Below are 23,563 nucleotides of genomic sequence, written 5' to 3' on the forward strand. Positions count from 1 at the left end.
GATGTTATGTGAAAATTACACGAAAATTAGCTATATTATTTTGGTGTATAATATTTTTTTAATCTGATGACATGACACAATTCGCCCCCCCGGTGATTTAGCTGCAGACACACGGGTAAAGGACTTGCACATGTGCTCGCTTAACTGCACAATTTGCCCCCAAGCATCACTGATTGTCTTCAGCAAGTGCTGTTTCTTTGATGTTGGTCACGACCACGTAGCAGTCCCACCACCGCATTTCGTTACTTTCACATAAATTGTTGTTCCACAACCCCTCCTTACATGGTCATGCTAAAATCGTTGTTCAGATCTGGCAGTTGCGATAAATATATTGCTGATTTTTGATAAACGGAGAAACAACAACACGTGTTTCTGGAGGTTACAAAACTTACTAAACAAAAACAAATAGAGAACAATAAAAACAAGTGAAGCGAGACATAATAAGTCATTGACTATAAAAATGATAACTTTACATTAAAGGCATGCTCTGGTGAAGGTTTAGGAAATCTGCAGCAAGTTATATGGAAACAACAGTTGCCCAAAAAACTGGTACATCGGTTTCAAAAGAAAATGTCCAAATACCAGAAGTTGGATCGTAAACTTCAACTGATGTTAGGTCTTCGTTGTTGCTGTTTTCCCTAAAAAAAAGTTGCTGCTTGATTTTCGAAAGGTCTAAGGTCACTATATAACACAATAGAACACATGCCACTGACTTCGTTAAAATTATGCCAAATTTCTTATGGTTAGTAAATGCTAAACGAAACACAAAAAGTGTGCGTGATAATCAATATTACCCCCCTATGACGTAGATCTTGTTTCCTGCAACACAAGCAGAGTGACCACGACGAGCAGTTTTGAGTGATGCAACATATTCCCATTTGTCATCTCCAGGTTTGTATCGTTCAACTGTTGACAAAGGTTTGCCATTGTTGCCTTCACCTCCTGTCGGATTACACGCAAAACATGAGAAATATGACATCATTCTATGCTATCTGTAATTACCTATAGCATACAAGCCCCCATCCAACACAACACAAGCCACGTAACTCCTTGCTTCATTGAGAGAAGGGATTTCTTTCCATTCATCAACTTCAGCATCATAACATTCACATGAATCTAAATGTTTGCCTCTAGTGGCGCCCTCCCAACCTCCAATGCAGTAAAGCCTGTCTGAAAGTGACAAAGCAAAATAAAATCAACAGGCAGACGTGACCAGTTTATCGACATGAATATAAAACAGGGTTAAAGTCAACCCCATTAATAGTTGTTACCCTGACTAACTAATCAAGTTTGGAAACATGGTTCAAAAGATAAACACTCGTATTTACCAGATTCATAGAGATATACATAAACAAGCTCACCATTACAAACAACAGTAGCATGGTATGATCGCTCATACAACATATTCCTTATCCTCTCCCACTTTTTGTTGGCGATGTCAAGTTTTTCACAACTTGATCCATTTCCATATCCACCAGTTACATAAATAAAATCTTTAAATACAATTTCACATTGGAGTTATTTTTTAACCAGTTCAATAAAATCACAAAATACACAATGTATGGATTTTTACAAAAAGCTCGTTCATAAACAAGATTGAATAGAATCCATTACAATATAAACAAAATAATTATGGACATAAGGAAGTCAATTATTTACAAGGTTATTTCAAATAAATATCAAGGAGTTTCGTAAAGTAATGTGGGTAATAGTGCATTGCAATAATAATTATTGTAACAATAAAAACAAGTCCAAATTTCTTGTAAAATATGTCCATAATATTGATGTTATTTCAAAAAAATGTTTCTATTTAACATAGACGATTTATGGTTTTGCAAACCAATAATATTCTTAAGGTACAGCAGTGCAAATACCAACATACCTTTGACACATCCTGATCCACACCATTGTCTTTCTTCCAACATATCAGGCATTTTACTCCAAGTATTTTCATCTAAATCCAAAACTTGACACTCTTGGTCCCCACCGTAACCACCCATGACATAAACCTTTCTCTTACATCTTGTTGATGTCAAACAATCTCTACCACAATTTAGTTGCTATAGGCAACAAATCCACTTTAATTGAAACTGCCAATTTCTGGTTTAAACAATTAAGTACTTCCAAATATTACAATTATCAATGTAAATGAATTTTTTTGAGGAAGTTGATGGAGTGGAGTAAAAGTACACTTACAGCAATGTGTTTAGATTTCTTTGTGTTGACGTCATACACAACACAATCTGTGTTTGAGTAAAATCCTCCAATCACAAGAAACTTTGTTCCTATTTTGCAAAAAGCTTTGGACTTGGATTATTGACATTTGTCTGCAAATGACTCACCGGCAGAAGATAGTTTACTCACAAGAATGTTAACAAGCTCTTTTGAACACTCCAAGTTATTTTGCACCAAACTCTAGGATTGCAGAAAAATAAATCGATGTCATGCATATTGTTATATATGACGCACCAGGTCTATCCATTTAGAAAGTTATTGCATTCCTATAACAGACTAATCACATTCAAAGAGCAAATTAACCTCTTTGGAAACTTGTTGAAGAAAGTCAGATGTCATCGATGAGAGATCAAGCTGGGAGAAAAGATTCACAAACAATTCTTCACGTTGATGAGGATTATAATTAACCCACTTCACAATTCCACTGAAAACAACTCCCTGAGAATTCTGGAAATAAAAGTTTATTCACAGAATCCCAAAACATTTCGTTGCCAGAAGAAGCATTTTCTTGGCATGGTTTTGTTTGTGATGTGAGAGTGTTGTGACAAACTAGATTACTCCGTAAATTATTAAGATAGAAATTTATTACAGAGTGGTACTCAGGTTAACATTCACAAAGCATTTATCCATACAAAACATTCATCTGCAATGCTAGTTCTGTTTACACTGCAAATTGGATGACAAACTGACAACAAAACAAAAATATAAGCAGTTTTACAAACCTTTCCACTTTGCTCAATGATTGCAGACATATCACCAACATCAAGTTGCATAAAATCATCATGCTGTACAACTGTTGCAATGTTATCAACAATCATTTGGTTTGTTTTCTTTTTCACATCAGCAAGATTGTATCAAGTAGCATAAGCTCTTACTTTTAAACAATTGCAAAACGTAATATTTTTGAATAGAAACTTGCAGCAAAATGTCTTGAGGTCTGAAAAAAGATGAAGTTTGATTGTAACTTTTTAAACCCTTATGAGGTCGTTGAAGATAAAACTGTATCAACCACAAGTATTGTCACAAAAAGTCAAACAGTTAACATAATCATTCTTAACACATTAACACCAGTGAAGATTACAACTTGCAATGTTTACATACCTTTCATCTGTGTATAATCAGCATCTTCCAACACTTCCAATACATTCGTGTCAGTTAAATCAATATCACCAGTGTAAATATAATCCAATATACTTTCCAGTCTTTTAGGTGGAATTGTGTCAAGATTCACCAAGTCAGCATATTTTTCTTGTTCCTTAACAAAATCCCATATTGAAAATAATTCAACAGTAATAATTTTTGGGAATTAAAAACTAACCTGTGCACTAAACATTTTTTCAAAATATTGTGACATGGAAGCAACAATTCCATCATTTATTGGGAATTTTTCTCCTTGGGAACAAAGTGTTCGGTTGCAAAATTGCTTGGAACCTTTCCTGTCACTTTAATAGAAACCGGTTAAATATTTCTTTTTTGTGTAATTCAACTTACAAGTTAAGGAAGCCCAAAATCTTTTGATTATGCAAATTTATTTCTTCTTGAGTTCGATGCACCATATTGTAAGATAACTTTATACTAATTTTATTTTTAATATAACAAAAACTACTAATTTTATGCTAATTTATGTCTGTGCATTTCAAACAAGTGACACAAATATCGTTCCGGTATGTGTAGAATAATGCACTCAACACTTGTACACTAGTTAAAACTGCTTAAACATACATTAAACTCAGTTTCATCTTATTTATTCTATTGTTCTAAAGTATCAGTGTTGAAGCAGCAGGCATGTTTCCCTACTTAATTCTTCACACATTTGAAACACAGACGGACCGAGAAGGCTGCAGACGGAGTTGGGCTTTCCTGCAGAACTCGCACAGCCTTTTGGCATCCGGCTCGACGACAGACACTTTTTTCGTTATAACTTGTTAAATACCCGTTCGCACTTTTCTCTGTCTCAGTACGTTGTTAGGATTCGCTATCATTATTCGCTGTCATTTTAATTTGCCACCCAACTAGTTTCGGTCACTTAACTAAGCAACTGGCACGCGGTAGAAGAGCAAGAACACGCAAGCAGACTCAGCTTCAGTTACAGCAGCGTACTGGAACCATTTGATACGCTGCAGTATCTGGTGCTGTTACATTGTTTGTTGTAAATCTTCCACAAATATCGTTTATCAGCAAAAACAGCTGTTACCCGACAGGTGAAGTGGATCACGTGAATAATTAACTCAGTGTAGAATCAAGATTAACCTGCGTGAGTAAGCATGTGTAAACTGTTTCATCTGAATCATTAACCTTTGCAATAGAAAATGTGTTGCACTGACGATGCAAACATATGAGGTCCCATCTCTGTTAGGAAATTCCCTAACTATGCAACGAGCTTTGGATGGGCAGTGTTAAGGTTGAATGAGCACATATGCACGGACCGTTGCTAGGGCGGTTCTTGGGCGGTTTTAGTATGGTTTTCAGGGTTTTCAGTCATGCAACACGTTGGTTGGGGGCGTTGTTGGAAAAGTACCAAAATATTAAGGAGGTATTGTGCAAATTGAATCACAATAAATTTCCCCATCTGGATTTTGTGTTAGTGCCACCTATCTACAAACTCCGAATTTTTTTTTTGCGAGACAACTATCTTAACCGCCCCTCTGGGTTATTTTGCCACTCTGTTGGACGTGCAGTTCGCAAAAAAATCCAAAAAATATAGGTGCGTTTGGTGAAAAGTGAATCACAAAAAGTAAAATCAATTTGCAATTCAGTGCAGTTGCCAACCATCCATTACAGAATACATTTATAGTTAGACGTTTTACAATTGTTTTCGCAACCTTCAAAACCTATTTGTACCCCAGAAGACAGGAAGCTTTTCCGTAAGATCTCTATGTTAGAACTTTTTCAGCTTTTAAAACAAAGGCTCAGTTGGGTGGGCATCGAAAACGCATTTGTTATTTGCAGTTAATTTAAACTACATGCACTTCTGTCTGCATCTCAATTTGAACCACTTCTATCATTTAATCTACTTAAAGCGACCAAACATATTTAAAGGAATGCAGACATGATTTTGAACCAAAACTTCTGGGCAGTATGAACGAGACGCATCGACAAACAAATCTTTTCGCGATAATTTCTACCTCAATTCATTGGCACTCGATGTGATGCCCGATTAGCGATAACCTGATGTCAAAGCTTTGACAATTTCATTTGCCTATGGTTATGTACTGTTTCTAGAATTGTGAAAGGAAAAAATGAGAGCTTCAGATATTAGTGAACACTGTTTCAAACTAAAAGTTCTCAGCAGCGCAACTTGTGAGCGTAGAAACAGTGTTCACAATTGTCTGCAGCGGTGATTATTACGACTCTTTTGCTCGAAAGATTTTGTACCAATAGACATTGAGTTAAACAAACATACATTAAAAGTTTTTACAGCGATTCTGATTTTTATCTGCGCTTAAACACGTAATTGACAAAAACAACAACACAATCGCACACATTATGACGTAACAATCCTTCTTTGCGTTCTCTTTTCTTCCATCTTGGCCATCACATGAACGCTTTCGCTTTTCACCATTGTTATCCATTGTTTACGTCACAACCATCATACTTGACGTTTGTGACGTGACCTTCTTTCCCTGTCTTTTTTATTTTTAGAACTTTTGTGTCTTCTAGAATTTTCTTCCTGTTTTCGGTTTTTGCTTCTTTTTTGTTTCTCCTCGTTGTGACGTTCACTTTGTTTGTGACGTCGCAATTTTTCGTCATGACGTTTGTGACGTCTTTCATCCTTTGTTTTGTCATGTTCAGAACGCTTATTTTCTTCGCCCTTCTTGCGTTCTCCTTTATGACGTCGCTGCTTTTCTGGAGAACTAGAACGTTTTTTGTGGTCTCGTGACTTGGGTCGAAGTTTACTCTGATTTGAGCGATTCTTGTGATTTTTGCCGCCATCAAGTGGTCGTTTTTCTAACTTCCCCTCATGAGACACGTGACCTGGTGTGACGACACAATGGTGATGTTGTTGACAACGTTTGGAACCATTGTTTTTTTAAATATTACCTGACGATGTAGACTTGCTGGCCCGACACGGTCGAACGACTTCTGACGCAATAATCAACTCGTTTCCTGGCAACGGGTAGGCGGTATTCTGCGAAACACAACAACTTAAACGCTTTGCAGAAGTTTTCAGTTTGCAGAATAATGACATAAGATTGTCAAACAAGACTCAAAATATATTCTGGAATCAACAAAGCAGTTATTTTACCGCGTATCCGTTCTTAGTTTCTTGTTCAGGACTTTTCTCTGGGTCATGATCCCGTTTCGCCGTGATGCAGCAACATCTAAACGACAGGAAGTTTTCATAACATTTTAGAAAACACTTTTGCTGGATCATTTTTGTCTTTTGTATGGGCCCATACTTGCAATCAATGTATGAAAAAAAAAAAAAACACGAATCAACAGCGGGTTGAAATGTTATTCTTCATACTGAATAAACATTGCCCTTCGGTTTTTTTGTAATGAGTAACTATCAACGTTTAAAACTCAATAGACTGGCAATCCTTTGTTAATTCACAGGCCAGAATCGCTTTATTAGTTTGCACTTCACTCAAGTCTTTCTTATTAAATTAAACTGAAATATTTCCCACCTCCATAGAATAATAACAAACACAAGCAAGGCGACGATTCCGCAACACACACTTATAGCAACCAGCTGTGGGGTGGAAAGTTTCGCTGCAGCGTCAGAAGAGTCTTTATTATCTAAACAAAGAAACGATCGACCAATTACAATCACCATTTATTACAACCAGAGTGACGTCATAATTACCTTTATTAGACTTCTTGCCTTTATTTGTGTTTCCCTTAGCGATTTCTTGCCTGAAAAAAGATACATCAAATTGTCTAAGTGGCTGATCCAGGTTGGCTGCAATGCCTTGGCTGCGAAGCCTGTGAACCTTATGATCAAATTGTATATTTTTTTCTTTTATCCGAAAATATTTATTTGTGTTACGTATTCAAACACATTACACAAACTCTGCTTTAACAAACCGATTAATTATGTCATCATTTTAAGGGGAATTTAGAAAAACAGTTCGTTTCAACCCAAGCAGCAAAACATACCAGTTTAGAACTTTTTGAGTTCCGATGTGGGATCGGTCGTAAGCGTTTGGCTTCGTGGTTTTCAATCTGTGAAATCAACATTACATATTAGGCTTGGATAATTTTTGAAAAAACAGAAACACACAGAAACATTCAGTCCCTTCATCAACGGCAAATAGGCTCACAGACGAAATTGACACTGGAAGGACACTGATTAAAATGTTTGCAAATTGGTAATTTTAATCAAAGATAAACATTTGTATCCCCCAGCATCTACCTCGGATGGCAAGAAGACAAACAAACCGGAATTCGAATTGCGCGTGTTGTCAGTTTCAACATATACATATTTGCCAACCTCGCCCTCATATTTGACTAATTTGAACGTAATAAAAACAAACTTAAACATTTGATTATCTCTTGAATGATAACAATTAACACATGTTTGAAATCAATGCAATTAGAATTTTAAATTAAAGAATGTTTCTTGTAGTAACGTCACCTGAAGCCTTCCTGCAACTCGGTTCTGCGCACAGCTCTGTACGCGATCACGAACGGGGATTTCTTATTTTGAACCAAATGCGCGAGCGTCCCGTCGCCCTGAACGTCGATTCGAACTTTCGGACCTAAATTATCACACAGTTGTTAAAGTCACATTGGAAGACGTTCAGAATAATGCGTCATACCCATTGTGACGTAGTCGCCTGGAAAGTCGTATTTGCAGAATCTTCCTTGAGTTCGGCCGTTGTCGATAATCTGTTAAATAATTTCAAACTTGATCCCACTTTACGCTCAAATAGTTGTTTTCGTCAGTGCACCATGCATAGTAACTGACCCTAACTATCGTTATGTTACGTCACCACTGGTCAACTGGTGATCAACGCTTTAAAGCTAATCGTCAGGTGATGTCTTGTTGTTATAATTTCGCAATGGCACGATGGAATAAATTATCATGTTTCAGGTGTCTTATAAGGGATTTGAACCCACAACCCCCAGGTTACCTCAAGAAATTGTTTGCAATCTCCCTGTTTATTTCCAAGCTCCAACTTCTGAATTGCAACCTGGATTCTCAATCCGCCCCGTTCCGCTTCAATGCTTACAAGTAAACAACTCTTCGGTTATTTGTGAGAAATTGAAATTATTATTGTGACTACATTAACACATGTTTAAATTGTGTCGCTGCGTAAACATACGGAATATTAAAATAACGATCTTCACGCATTACGAAAAAACAAACCAGGACAGCTATCGTGTGTTTTAAGCTTTATGAAAATCACCTAATATCAAATTGGCGACATCGAATCTTGTAGGCTTTTATTACATTAAAACAACACCTTCGCACGTGATATATCAAGACTCGCGGTTTCGGGAATGTGACTCCAAAGTCGTTTGAGGCTCAGCCAACCTCGTTAAACCGGTTTCAAGTTCTAAACTGTTTTCGTCGCGGTCTTAATACAGTGAGCAGCATGATATTTTTGACATGTTGACAAAACAGTGGCAAATTTTCCGAGGTATTGCCCTTAATTAGGAAGGTGCCACACAACCAACATCTACCTGGACTGCTAACATGTATGTTTAACAGAATATCACAATGTAACCAGGATAAGAAAAACAAATTTATTTCGTCATGACAAATATGTGTTCAGTAATAATTATTTTCCTTAGCTTTTAGAGGAATGTTACAAACAGTTTCAATATCTACTGGAATGTTAGTCAAAGATAAACCATTACTAAGCCAACAAATTTACCATAAAACACCATATTTATTCCAGAAAACCTACACAAGGCAGTCTCGCCCCACTGCGCAGGCCCTTAGTTCACGATCACTCTATCGTATTTTGATCATTAGATTCACTGGCATCGCAGCACAAACAATAAAGGGAGCTTGGATTTTCAGATCTCGCTCCGACTTGCCCGAAAAAAGTAGCAGATTTAACTTGGCGGCGGTGCCAGTGAAACAAAAAAAAAAACATTGCGACATAATAGTTGACTAAATTGGACTTTGATTTGTTTTTTGGATAAACGCAGGTCGTATAACTTGTCCCACTCACCTCCATGTGCATTGGAACTGGGTTGTGAGAATATCTTTTAATCCTACGGAGTTGATCATCCTCCAGCCTCCGCTAGCCTTGACCGAATGAACACAGTGGGTCCCTGTGATGAAGAAGTGAAAATTGAACACTTGCCTAATAGTGATGTTGTTACACTAACCAAGGTCAGAATTTATTTTCCAGCTAAATGTTTAAACCGGGTGTCGACACCAATACTGTCAACAATTAAAATAATATTTTTTTACTTTTTTTGCGCCTAATTTGTGATTTACAAACACGCGTTACATAACTCTGATAAAAAAATCCGTAAATTTAAAGTGGATTTCTCGTTGTAAACTTAATTAAACCGGACATTTTTCAGAAAACAATTACAAATCATATGTAGGCATATACATATACTTTTTTGACGTGATCGGTCAAAATAAAAGAATAAATTGGTCACATTGATATTTTCTGACACAAGTACAGCGAGAGTTTTGCCCGGGGGAAGTGGTGACATTAGCCAGGTTCTGATTTGCTTCACTGATATAAGTGGCGGCTTTAGTTACCGACGACATGTGAGTATAAGTTGCAAAGTATGCGCAATTTTATGGCGCATGCCTTAACCGCAAAACCACAGACTTCACTCGGTGGTTCAACACACGCGATGATGGAAATTGTTTTTGTTTTTTAAGTTTTGCCAACAAGGTGTTTCACGACAAGGTCTACATAGTTAATAACATAAATAAACATACAAAAGAAATTCCGGCAAAGATTTTAAATTGATCAACAAAGTGTAAAAAATAGGAAATTCTAGTGACATAAGTAAGTTAAGTGATTCCAAAAAAGGAGTTCAAATTTTAAAAAGTTCAAACTATATTTTATATTCCATTCAAATATTCAGATGATAAGTTGTAACATCATTGTCTTGGTATCGTCATATCATATTTTTCAACCTGACATTCGCAGGTTTTAAAGGCGAACGTTTAGTTTTAACCTGTTGTTCTGCAATAATGGTAATCTTTGCCAATTAACAGTTACAAAAAAAAACTGTTTTACATTTGTTTTATTTAATTTCATGTATATCCTGCTGATCAACAAACGTTTGTCGAAGAACTGAGTATTTGCTTTGTTTCAAGTCAATTGCAAACATAATTACGACCAATGCAATGAGCACAGCACCTTTACACGTGTGCGTGATCACAGGTGATGGGAGCAGTATTTACACAAAATTGTCACTCAGGCGATATCAATTATATCCACACCTTGTCATCTGGTTTACCGAAACAACCAAATATATCGTAACAATAGGTTGCTTGTCACGTCACAAACACTTACATCCGGGAGGTGGTACCGGGGTCTCTCCTTTCCGCAATCGATTCGGGGGCTTGATCCGCTTGGGAAGGTCAACTAAAGGTCAAAAGTCGTACGTAAAAATATATACAACGACAAAACCATCAAGCCAAAGTTGTATCATACCTCTACCTCCGGCCCGTTTGTGTCGTGAAAATGCATCCAGTGACGTCACAATCATACACAGACAGACCGTTCCTAGATAAAGTTTCATTTTGATGCACACCTTATCCTATCCATGCCTTTTGGAAAAAAACAAGCGTAAACGCCAATGACACATAACAAAAGAAAAGTCGTCGACAAACCGAAAATGAAGGATTATTCTCCGAGTGTGACGTCATACTGGATTATGACGTATCAACCCGCGGGGTATGGTTGATTCTACTGACAAGCTAGTCTTGTATGTTTGGAGGGGTGCCTGTTTAATTTCCCATATTGTTTAGTAACACAGTAGAATATACAGGAAGCGACCAATTGAATTAAAAGAGTTGAATGTTCGGGGTTGAAAAATATCTCCCAAGAATTCAATGATTAAAAATATTCACATTGTTGCTAAGTGTAAACTGATCATTTCTGGCGGGCACACTTTGGATTTATAAAAGTTGCCCATTTTTGAAAAAGTTTGTCGCAATTTTTATTTAAACGGTTTTACTTCGTGAAACAGATGACGCAGATATGGTTAAAAATAGTCCAAGTGACATGGAATGACAAAAGTGACGTGATGCAAATGTTGTTCACTATAACATCAACCTACACATAAAGCCACGTAAAATATTCGGTGCGATATATGCCATTTTCAAGGTTTCGCAAATTCTTGGACTTAAGGTTTTGATTTTTGAAAGCGAATTGGGCGGAGCATTCTTGTCTGCATGACTCTCAAACCTTTTGCGGTAGCAGTGATTCCAACGCTTTCGTTACTGATAAATGAAATCGCGGAATGTTACGCGCGGATATAATAATAAAAACTAAACAAATTACGATAAGCTCACTTAAGTTGAGAGAATCTTGCCCATACTTCGACACTGCCTGCTCTCCGCGATATCAAAAGTGTTGCAGTTATGTGGAAACAAGCGGTTCGGTAGCCGATAGTTTTATTCACTATTCACTAAAACTAACATAATATCTGATAAACTACTACAAAACAAACTTTCGCCGTCCCCTCTGAAAAATTACAAATACTTTTTGAACACTAAACTGACCAACCAAGCAATTTTTCTGATTAAAAGTAAGAATTTCTAACTGTGGCAAATAATCTAAAGTGTTGTCACGGAAAAAACATTTCACTAGCTCTTTGTAAATCTAAACACACCGAAAAGTCAATGCTTTACATCGCTACCTGTGACACCATAAACACAAAGCGCTATATTTCTTATGACGTAACAAATCAAATAATGCGATTACAAGTTGTAATAGAACGTCTCACCGACCTGACCACAGTTTTGATTAACGCGCAAACTGTATCCGAATAAACTGGTTTAGGAATCAACAGAGAGCGAGCGTCCGTGGTATTAGGTTTGTGTGGGTTTGCTTCTCTCACAGTTGTCCGTCTGCCTCCTACACTTGCCCTGGGCGATTCAAACTTCTCATTATTGATTTGACGCAAGAAAAAAGTTGCTTTGCGGTCGGACGCCCCGACGTTGAAATGCTTCCAGCTATTGGCAACTTGTAATTTGGGAAACTTTTAAACATGTTTAATCTCTTAAAAGTTTGTGGTGGGCGAGACTATTCCGAACCACGAGTCACGATTTTATGAAAAAAACACTGATATCTTTCGATTTTACGACATCTTTCTTCAGTTCAAGTCGAAGTGCAAAAGAGTTCGCCAACTTTTTGAGGTTTTTGATAGCGGATTGGCGGCGATGTTGAACGAGAGCTTCTTGAAGTTTATTTTTAGGCGTCCGTATTCGCTCCACGAGGTTCCCACACGAACGCCGAGTGACGTAAAAACGTTTTACAAAGATCCTCTAAACCGATCTATGTGATTTAACGATTAATTTACCGACTGTTACTTTATTTTACCACAACGGAATGATAACAGGTGTCTCGTACATGGCGTCTCACATTCATATAAAACCTTAAATTAACTTTTTTTTGTATATTTCGCACCTCCACGAGCATTTTGGTGGCGCTGTTATTGCTGTGACGTCAACAAGAGATCCAAAGTAACTGAAATTGTGTAATTGTTAGATGCAAATATCAAAGTCTACTGCATGTAAATAAGTTACAAGAATTGTTATGCGCGCTTGAATTATGACGTCATGAAGTGCATCGAATGTTTCGAGTCGGCGTCTAACCAGTTGTTATGGTAACGCCCAGAGATAAGCTCATCCAGGATGTTTATAATTGCAACGCGATTTTTTGTTCAATTACGCCAACAAGAACGTACGAGTAACGAATTTCAAATAAATGGTTTTCCTGTGACCATTTTGGTTCATTTACTCCAAAAAAGTTGACAATGAATTAAAATTCATTGCATAAAAAAATAAAATGACAAAGGTAATAGCTTTTATACAGCAAAGTGTTAAAAACATCGGCTGTGTTCGTAGCGAAACCGCACGATCTGATGACGTGTATCACAGGTGGGGGGAGATATACAACCAGTGTTGAGGGGGGGGGAAGCAGTTTATTGCGAGTCACTTGAAGCGTGCAGAACTTACAACACCTGCTCGGTAATCGTGGTGGTGGAAGATTTATAACATTTCTATGAAAAGTTCATGAACACGTTCGAGAACGTTTAACAATGAGATTGATTTACGAGAAGAAATACGTCACAATCATATTTCGATTCGCGAGTTGGTAGAACGCGACAATGATTTCCCGTGGACTTCTGGTCATCAACTACCAGAAGTCCACGGGAACAACGATTTCACAGCATGTAGAGAGTACGTGGCATGCGAATGTTCGAGAAACGACAATTCCGGTCAAAGAAAACGACAGATTCAAACGTATGTTGAACGAATCGGTGTCATTGTATCAATCAACGTACGCAACATCAAACAACGAATCTTTTTACATAAATACCCGAGAATTTTGACTCAATGATAAAAAACAGACTTTGTCTCGTCGGTGTATCTGCACGTGATTAGTACACAGGTAACTGTAACCCCCTGAACACCTAAAAAGCAATTATAATGGGGGAGTTAGCAGCTGAGTTCGTGACGCAACCATTTTTACCGTTTCACTGTGAACCCCAGGTTTTCTTCTTGGCCGAGAGCTTGACGAATGCCGCCAACCTACGCATAGGGATATAGCGCCACTCAGTGATAACATGTTGTGCTCAAAGTCGGGAGAGGTCAAAGTTCACAGTTCCACAACTTTTCACGACCGGTCTTGCTCGTGGTTTCGTTCATAAATCAGCATCATCCAAAGCCAGAATTAAATTAACCGAAAACAATAAGATTGCAAAGCGACTGAAGGTCAGATGACACAACTTTATTTGTTGTTTTTATATTAAGTGTTGATTGTCTGGATATGCAGGTTATGTCGCCTATCATACACGCTGCTGTATAAGCAAGTTACTCAACGTCGTGAATTTAAACCTTGTCGTGACATAAAAATATTCAACTAACAAACAAAATCAGAATAATCCCCCAAACCGAATCTCGAAACCTTGCTACGACAACTGATTTTATTGCAATTACGCAACTTCCTGGATTCTTGCTATTAGTACAAAATACATTATTATTTTTTGGTCATATATATTTAAACTACGTTTTAAATCAAAACACAACAAAGTAATTTGCACAAAAAACTGTGACGAAATGTTAGCAAAGATATTCAAAGGAATATAAATTTAAACTTAACTGATCGGCTGACTCAAAGAAATCCAACTTCAACATAAAAAGTTAAAATCACATAAATCTCATTACAAATGTTTGTTTTCAGCTTACGTAAACAAATACTTACTATTTACCACGTGATTATAGGAAAGAATATGTAAACAATGCAACTCAATGTTACAACTACAGTGGGGTTATGGAGTCACAAACTGTGTTGAAAATGTGGTATTTTGCGATCCCACTGCACTTCATGGGAGTTACAAAGCAACAGCGGAACCGTAGTAAAATTCTTTCTGAAGATCAAAACACTTTGTCCAAACATCACAAGTTGGGTCGTAAACTTCAACCGATGTCGTTGCTCCTTCACTGTCACAACATAAACATTGCTGATATTTATAAACATAATGTTTACAAACACAATGCAAAAGTAAATTCACTACAAATAGTTGTTTTTCACAACAATAATATATCTATAACTGACACATAACCTGTAAAACTATGTAAACAGTTTGAGTCTCATAAAAATCGTCGCTTTAAACCAGGGGTGCACAACCTTTTTACTATTGCCGGCCGCAACACACACACTACTGTGTGCTAACGCCGCCACTGAATACACTGCTTTTTCAACGATATACCCCTGATAATTACGACAAGTTGACGTGAGCAATATAAGAAAGGAATGGAAATGATTCCATACCTGAAAAATGTGCACTATTTATTATTTACATTTGCCAAATTACGTATATTACAATCTAATGAAATGTCGAATTATTCAATGACTGTCTTGTTCTTGCACGCTAGGTTCACGTCTCCATCATAAAATTAAAACAATCCACTTCCATTTGGGATTAAACGCCCTTTTCTCTTGTTTTAACAACCTTTTACGTTTCAGCGACATGACTAAGCGATTCCACTGTTTAGCTTTTCGACAACCGTACATGCGTACATTACAATTCACCGATATACTACGCAGAAGTAATGTGAAGGTCGCCTGACAAGTTGTGCGCTTGCGCACCAGTGTACCTTGGCCACAATATACCCCGTGAAGCCACTGAGCTCCTGTAGCTCAGTTGGTAGAGCGTTGGGCCTGGTTAGCCCAGGGTCGTGAGTTCAAACCTCACCGGGAGCTTGATTTTTCAGATCTCGCTCCGACTTGTCGGGAAAAGTGGCTGATCCAGCTTGGCTGCAATGCCTTGGCTGCGAAGCCTGTGAACCTTATCACCGATATACTATTGATGTTTTATGACGTCACCATCCATATTGTTGCGCTTTGTCTCGGATGCGGTGGCTGCACCAGTTACTACTCGCTACAGCGAACGAATGTGTATGACGCGGAAATGGAAATGGGCCTAATTAAAAGCTTAACTCTTGAGACCGCTAGAAAAACAAGTTTCAGAAGCAACGACGGCCGCCAATGCATATATTTTGATATAAATGTGCACGGCCGCAGGTTGTGCACCGCTGCTTTAAACTAAATATCAAGCCCTGTGGCGTAACCGGATTTCAATCCACTGCTCTTTTCAATCAACATTTCTACAATGGAAACTTACAACTGCGACTGTTGAATCGATAGAATTTAAAAAATATCAAAAATCAGATATGATATTGCTTACCCCCCTATAGCAAATATCTTGTTTTGCAAAACACAAGCAGAGTGACCACAGCGAGCAGTTCGGAGTGATGCAACATATTCCCATTTGTTGCCTCCAAGTTTGTAGCGTTCAACTGTTGACATGGGTTGGCCATTGTTGTCTATTCCTCCTTTCGAAAAAGAAAGGATATATTATTTTATTACCACATTGGGATTTGAACCCAGAATTGGTATTTTTATGCTCTGTTTACCAATAGCGCCACCTGTTGAACAACAAATTACGAGATAAATCAAAGAGGAAATTCAACCACAAAAACTTGTATAAGAAACAGAAATGACCAAATATGGGAAAAATTAACAAAAATATTTGGCAAACGGATGTTTCTGAAAAAATTAAAAACGAATACAATTTCTCAGTCAGGATTCCTTTTAGAAAATGCATTGTTGTTTGAAACCATACTTTAGAGCTCCTATTCCTAGATGCTAATACTGACAGCAAAACCATGTGGTACAAAGTTTAACCTGACTTAACAAAGTTTATTATTTCAATTTGAAATCAAATCCTCAATGAGTTAATTTGTAATTTTTCCGAATTAAAATATAAATTAGGGGAGAGGCACCAACCAATAAAGCATTTAGTTGCAATAATAATATTTTATGCACATTGACAGAAATAGTGAAGTTATTACCTATGGCATAGATGTATCCATCCAAAACAACACAAGCCATATGATTCCTTGCTTTATTGAGAGAAGGGATTTCTTTCCATTTATCAACCTCGGCATCATAACATTCACATGAATCTAAACGTTTGTTGCTCAAAAAACCTCCAATGCAGTAAAGCAAATCTTGAAGAAGAGAAATACTGTTAAATATGTGAGTACTGTGGATTGAACTATTTACCCGCAATCTTGGTAGAATGCAAAGAAAATGTACAGTAAATGTACGAGGCACAAAAGTGTTTTTGGAAAACATTGCAACAACTACTTCAAATAGCGAGATTGTATGAGAAACATTAAAATATAAATATGAATTAATTTGGTTTTGTATTTCTGGGGCATTTTTAATATATGGGCTAATGCATTAAGATAGGGAATTTTATTCCTAGAAGTGGTTATTTTTTTAATGAAAGGTAAATTGTTGCTTTGCAAATAATTAAAAGTTAATACTGATAAAAATTTCCCTCTATCCTAATGCATCAGCTTCCTCTCGCTAGAGGTTCCGCAACCAGAACTGGCAGTTTAACATGGGCCGGGTGGACGTTTTGTCTGACGCTTGATAAAACCTTGTACGGGCCATCGTGTGGCCTGCTTGTCAGTGGATATATATGAACAGTGAACATTGCGGCGAACAAATACATAAGGGCTGGGTTTCAATGAGGAAGGGACAAACGCCCGAAGGTTATTGTGGCGTGATATCGGCTGCGGCAAAATCTGTTGCAAGGAATCCCGTAAAGACCACAAAGACTTAGCGGTGGAATCACCTTCAAGAAATTTTCAAGAAAGGCGGTGGAGTCACCTAACAACAAAATTTCAAGGAACTGTTAAAGCAGCGCTGCAAGAACAACCGCTCATTAAGAAAACAAGACTGGTGGTCGCCAAGCAGGGCTAGCATACTTCCCATGAAAACCGACGGTTTCTTGTCACCTAAGGGAGGCATGTTGAGGAGACGGGCTGCGCGTCCTTGCCGGGAAAGAACTCAATAAATGTAAATTTAAAAACGTTGTTGCTTTTGTGAAGCTTCCATTTTTCAGGTGGTTAATTCCCTCCCACCCCACTCACCATTACAAACAACAGTAGCATGGCCACATCTCTTATGCAACATATTCCTCATCCTCTCCCACTTTTTGTTGGCGATGTCAAGTTTTTCACAACTTGATCCATTGGACAACCCACCAGTTACATAAATAAAACCTGTAGACAGATGGAACATTGTAATAAATACATCACACGTACTTCAGTGAGCAGTATCTGTAACTTAATGATGGAAATGTGTCTGGATATGAACGATGGTGATCTCACATTATTGAACCGCGAGTTATTTGCTACATAATAAATGAACATCTACTTATTTTCGCCATCTGAAACTTCGTACTATGCTGTGTCGGAATAATAGATGACTTTAAGGTCATACTACACGACAGAAATGGCGTTAACCTAATGTCTCGTGGCCCTAGAAAATGAGGTTTCACCAATCAGTTCTGCATGTCACACAATGAACGCAGTGATGTCATAATAGAACTTTTGTAACAAAAAAATGTATCAGTGCCAGTGAAAGAAGCAATATATTGCACACGGAAAAAAAAAACATTTGCCACCTCTGAAAAAATTTCGTAGGAGTACTTTAAACTTATGGAAATACAATTTTTTATCGGCAATATAGCATAACAAATTTTTTGACTTGTAAATGCAATGAAAGTTTCAGGCCTTTCCATAGTTATGTTAGTTTGTGGCCAACTCTGCTTGACTTTCACTGGTTGTGCCACTGCATCATAATATGCTTTCATCAGAGAACACAATAAAAACTGTTGTTTTTACATTCTAAAAGAGGTAACAACAATTTTATGTAATCAGATTAGCTATCTGCATTCATATCAGTAAACTTGAGCGTCAAACAAAATGAATGCAAACAATTTTTTACCTTTGACAAATCCTGATCCACAATGCACTCGTTCTTCCAACATATCAGGCATTTCACTCCAAGTATTTTCATCTAAATCCAAAACTTGACATTTTTTTTCACCACCTTCACCTCCCATGACATAAACCTTTCTTCCACATCTTGTTGATGTCAAATCATATCGACCAGGGCTGAGTTTCTGTTCAAATTACCACAAGTTTATTTCTACCTTTCTAATATTTCTGTAAAGTTTAGGTCAGCTTAATAATGAGGTTTGGTCACAGCTTACCTCCATGTGTTTTGATTGTTTTTTCATTACGTCATACATGATACAATCTTCTCTTGAATATTCACCACCAATTACAAGAAACACTTTATAGGACAAAAATAATTATAGCATTGCAATATAAGTGAAAGTTAATTTGCACAACTTACAAGGTAAACATTTCTTTACTATTCTGGTCAATCCATCAACAAGCATGTTGGCACACACCAAGTTATCTCTTACAAGATTCTGAAAAATACATTTCAACAATTAATTCCACAAATTCAGTCCATGAAAACCAACAAATCATTGTAATTTGTGAAAAAAGTCTGAACTCTCGTTGCATTTATGAATACAAGATATCTAAACTCACAGCCTTGGAAACTTGTTCAAGAAAGTCAGATGTCATCGATGAGAGATCAAGTTGGGAGAAAAGATTCACAAACAATTCTTCACGTTGATGAGGATTATAATTAACCCACTTCACAATTCCACTGAAAACAAATTCCTCACAATTCTACAAAAGACATAAAGTTTTCAGAAAGACTTTTTTCTAATGCTGTCACAGATTGAATGTTGATAATCTTTGGATTTGAAAAACTGTGGGTTAATGCGGATTATTTAATACCTGTAATTCATAAACATATCGCAATTCAAAAGTCTACTTTAATTTCAGCTCACCATTTTTCGTTAAATCTTTGTTTATCGTATTTAACTATTTATATACATTGACTAGTATCATTCTTGCTGCTGCATTTTCAATGGATTTTTAGATTAATTACTAAGAGAAAACTGTAACTGAAAGATAAAAGCAATCAAAATGTAACAATACCTTTCCCCTCTGTTTGATGATTGCAGACATATCATCAACATCAAGTTGCATGAAATCATCATGTTGTACAACTGTTGCAATGTTATCAACAATCATTTTGTTTAGTTTCTTTTCCACATCAGCAAGATTGTATCGAGTAGCATAAGCTCTTAGTTTCACACAACTATCAGTTGTAACCATGTGAAGAATGTGGTGACCACAGAACGTCTTCAAATCTGCAGGTTTTGGTAAAGAAATTATTTAGGTGTGTGGCTAAACTTCATTTTTTCATTGTTTTACATTTTAGAATATCAACATCTTATATTAAATCCATGTAGTAACGAATTTCTTGTAAGAAACATGAAAACCTTTGGTTTTATGAACTTTTATTATTTCAATTGTCAACCCAAGACAAAAAACATTGTACTATATGTGACAAACTCACAAACACTGTAAGTAAAATAATTTTGTGCATAATTTTGTCCTACCATCCATTTGCATGTAATTAGCATCTTCCAACACTTCCAACACATTGTCTTCTGTTAATTCAATATCACCAGTGTAAATATAATCCAATACACTTTCCAGTCTTTTAGGTGGAATTGTGTCAAGATTTATTTTCTCATCATATTTTTCTTTCATCTGTACAAAAATTCAAGTTAAAAAAAACCCTAAACTAAACACAAGAAACCAAGTAAATGCAGTGAAATGCTTCTTGTATAATGAACTAGTTGATAATTTTCAAAAATACTTTTAATTTCCATGAATGTGTGACTGAAGGTTATGATGAAATGTGTTTGGAAACTTTACCATGTGACAATAATTTATTAACCATCACAGATTCATACGTCTTAAAAATTAAATAATTATAATTTAAAATCAGGATTCGAACATTCCTAATTAAAGATGGTTGCAGGCTAGAGTTTTAAATAAAACATGAGTTTAGCGGTTGATGCCTTATTGCGAGAGTTGCGAGTCAAACAAGAGTGAGGAACACAAAAACAAGACTATATAAGAGTAGCAACCGTGACACAAGAAAAAGGCAATAGCACGCTTCGATGCACAGGCAAACACCGCCACAAGTCATAAATAGATTTATCTCAGAAACTAACAAAATAAACCAAAATTAAAGAACAAAATAAGCCACAATGACCAACAAGATGAAGACAGTGCACACTGTCTGTTACCCAATCATGCAACACTATAGGATACCAATGATGTTTTTTGGTACCTGGTTATGTGCACAAAATAGATCGGAATTCACAAAAAAGTACCATGAAGTGCTTGTCTAGTTAATAATGTAGATCGGTCTCAGTCATCAGATGCACTGATAAAACCTTATAGGTTGAAACCTTCTGTGCACTACTGTCTGCAGCCCATTTAAACAAATAAAACATTTTACCTCAGTGGTTAACATTCCCTTAAAATATCGAGACATGGAAGCAACGATTCCATCATTTATTGGGAAGTTTTCTCCTTGGGAATAAAGTGTTTTGTTGCAAAATTGCTTGGAACTTTTTCTGTCACTGAAAGGAAGGAAATAGTTAAATTCTGGTGTTTACAGAAACAGAGTCTATGTATTGCACCCTGGCACTATCTGCTTGTTGTAGTGGCAATAAACTGACTGAATGCATTTTAATTTGTGTAGCACTCACATATGGACATATTGTATGTATTAACCATAACACAATGTATTTATTTTTCCTACATATGACAACTGTACATATGGTAATTGTACATTTTTGGGGCTGGTCTTAAAACAAAAGTTTTATACAGATAAACTTACAGGTTAAGAAAATCCATTATTTTCTGATTGTGTATTTTTATTTCTTCTTCTGTTCGCCGCATGGTGGTAAGACGTTATTTATCAAACTGTGACATTAATTAAGGAAAGAGTATCAAAATAAAGAATGATAATTTGGGCACTCAAAACAAAACTTTACAGAAAGTTTGGTAAAATTACATAATATGGTTGCTCTGCCAAAAGTAATGCCTAACGTGGATATAATGTGCGTAATTGCATTGATAAATTCGTGTTGATGAAGTTCGCTTTAATAATTTAACAAACATAAACAATAACAACTACTATGATCTCTGGTTTCTATGACTACGGGGAATTCCCTGAGGAAAAACAAAAGTATTGGCATAGAAATCTTAAATGCAATTGTGCAAAAATATTAGTGATATTTTAATAAAATGCCACAGGAAAAAAAGAGACAGTTAGATTTTTAAAAACCGTATAAATTACATAAATTATATTAAGATCAAGGTAAAATCTAAGCTTCATCAGCAGCATCAACATGCGGTGTAAGTAACAAGAAAAGAAATTAGCAGACCGTCATTTATCAGAACAATGTGGCGACTTACTTTTAGAACCTGTTTCAACAAAATACTCATGTAAAGTTAATGGGTGTAGGATTGCCAAATTATTGTAAGTGATGAATAAAGAATGAACGTCTCGGTAATAAAGAAAATCACACAGAAGCGTTCGGCAACTTATCTTTACGTTGGTTCAAAATGTTCTTCGTTTCCTGAGCAACATTCAAAATGAAAAGCTTATCATCAACGTTACGTCATCAACTACCAGAAGTCCACAGGAACAACGTTAAGAAAAACTTAAGTTAAAGAACGCTAAGCTGAAGTTAAAGAAAGCATAAGCTGAAGCTGAAGCTGAAGAAAAGCGCAGGGCAGCAGAAGCTGAGGTCGAGGCTGTAGCGATAAACGCAACAATGCTCAGGCAAGGGCACATGAACTGGTAATCAAGCGGCCGGAGCTATGATTTGACAAACATGGGTGCAAGTCGACTAGATAATGCAGCGCCTAACTAAGCAAAAGCAAAGACGCCTAACGTCCAGCATTTGTGAACGGTAACGACGAACTGGATAGCTATACCTTCTGCGTGCGGTTTGCTGCAAACTGTAGGTGGGACAAGGCCGAGTGGCTTCAGCTTTGAGCGCGGTTTTAGCGGGGGGTGTTTTGGATGCATATTCTCGTCTCTCCGATACAGAAGCTGTGGACTATGACATGCAGTCTCGTGGAGAAGTTCAACGGTACTTTATAGAAGATGTTGAAACCACGGTGTTGCGATCAGCCAAAACTGTGGAACAGGATTATTAACGCGTTGCTTTTTCTATGCCCTGAGGTTCCGCAATCGTCAATATGATTTCCGCCAATTTACTTTACGGGAGATCGATGTGTCGACTTTTCGACAATTCATGACTGGGGAAAGCAACAATTTTCGACCTATGCTGAACGAATCGGTGTCATTGTATCAACCAACATTACATAAATAGTTAAGTATTTGGGCTCATTGATAAATCAGCAGACTTTTTCTGATCGTTGTTTCTGCACTCGATTAGTATCCAGTCCGCTGAAACCCCCTGAACACCGAAACAATCACAATGGAACGTTGACCGCCAAGTTCGTGACATTTTACCCGTTTTACTGCGAACCTCCACGCATGCAAGTAAAATATTGCAATGTTCGCGAAAGTTTTGTTTTATTTGTCGTTACTACCGAAATATTGTCCACTTTTAGGGGAAAAATTTGGGAAAATCTAACATGTCCAATCTATTTTCAACCGGAATGCGCGTCGCTTTTGGGGGTTCTTCATAAAGACGTTAATAGAATCCGACTAAACCATTATTTCATCGTACTGTGATGCGTCGTATTTTTCCCACACTCATTAATTCACTGCTAATAATAAAATAACAAAGGTAATAGCTTTTATACAGCAAAGTGTTAAAGCATCGGCTGTCTTCGTAGCGAAACCGCACGATCTGATGACGTGTATCACAGGTGGGG

The 23,563-nt window shown here is 36.9% G+C and overlaps 3 protein-coding genes across 5 annotated transcripts; all 3 read right to left on the minus strand.

Moving 5' to 3' along the window:
- Nucleotides 1-324: 324 nt before the first annotated feature.
- LOC145895821 (kelch-like protein 12) lies at nt 325-21,652 on the minus strand. 3 transcript variants are annotated; one of them, XM_082984611.1, is made up of 12 exons: nt 21,546-21,652; nt 21,162-21,285; nt 20,248-20,401; nt 19,781-19,995; nt 19,322-19,465; nt 2,343-2,415; nt 2,197-2,285; nt 1,883-2,060; nt 1,362-1,493; nt 1,003-1,170; nt 795-942; nt 325-638 (listed from the first exon to the last, which is right to left on the minus strand). In XM_082984611.1, the coding sequence occupies exons 1-12, from the start codon at nt 21,605-21,607 to the stop codon at nt 518-520; spliced, it is 1,608 nt and encodes a 535-aa protein (XP_082840737.1). In that variant the 5' UTR covers nt 21,608-21,652; the 3' UTR covers nt 325-517. The 3 variants fall into 3 exon arrangements, with proteins under 3 accessions (XP_082840737.1, XP_082840732.1, XP_082840744.1); XM_082984606.1 differs by having other exon boundaries at nt 2,197-2,300; XM_082984618.1 differs by lacking the exons at nt 1,003-1,170; nt 1,362-1,493; nt 1,883-2,060; nt 2,197-2,285; nt 2,343-2,415 and adding exons at nt 16,754-16,912; nt 17,846-17,977; nt 18,705-18,882; nt 18,973-19,055; nt 19,119-19,197.
- LOC145895915 (kelch-like protein 12) lies at nt 2,964-4,211 on the minus strand. Its single transcript, XM_082984694.1, has 4 exons — nt 3,727-4,211; nt 3,554-3,677; nt 3,337-3,490; nt 2,964-3,172 (listed from the first exon to the last, which is right to left on the minus strand). The coding sequence occupies exons 1-4, from the start codon at nt 3,789-3,791 to the stop codon at nt 3,090-3,092; spliced, it is 426 nt and encodes a 141-aa protein (XP_082840820.1). The 5' UTR covers nt 3,792-4,211; the 3' UTR covers nt 2,964-3,089.
- Nucleotides 5,677-10,939, minus strand: LOC145895894 (uncharacterized). The gene is made up of 12 exons (XM_082984675.1): nt 10,821-10,939; nt 10,680-10,751; nt 9,363-9,465; nt 8,313-8,406; nt 7,998-8,067; nt 7,814-7,937; nt 7,336-7,401; nt 7,043-7,092; nt 6,864-6,975; nt 6,482-6,557; nt 6,277-6,364; nt 5,677-6,210 (listed from the first exon to the last, which is right to left on the minus strand). The coding sequence occupies exons 1-12, from the start codon at nt 10,906-10,908 to the stop codon at nt 5,825-5,827; spliced, it is 1,329 nt and encodes a 442-aa protein (XP_082840801.1). The 5' UTR covers nt 10,909-10,939; the 3' UTR covers nt 5,677-5,824.
- Nucleotides 21,653-23,563: the final 1,911 nt, after the last annotated feature.

The sequence above is a fragment of the Ascidia mentula genome, chromosome 1, assembly GCF_947561715.1.
Source record: "Ascidia mentula chromosome 1, kaAscMent1.1, whole genome shotgun sequence".
In the NCBI taxonomy this organism is placed as follows: domain Eukaryota; kingdom Metazoa; phylum Chordata; class Ascidiacea; order Phlebobranchia; family Ascidiidae; genus Ascidia; species Ascidia mentula.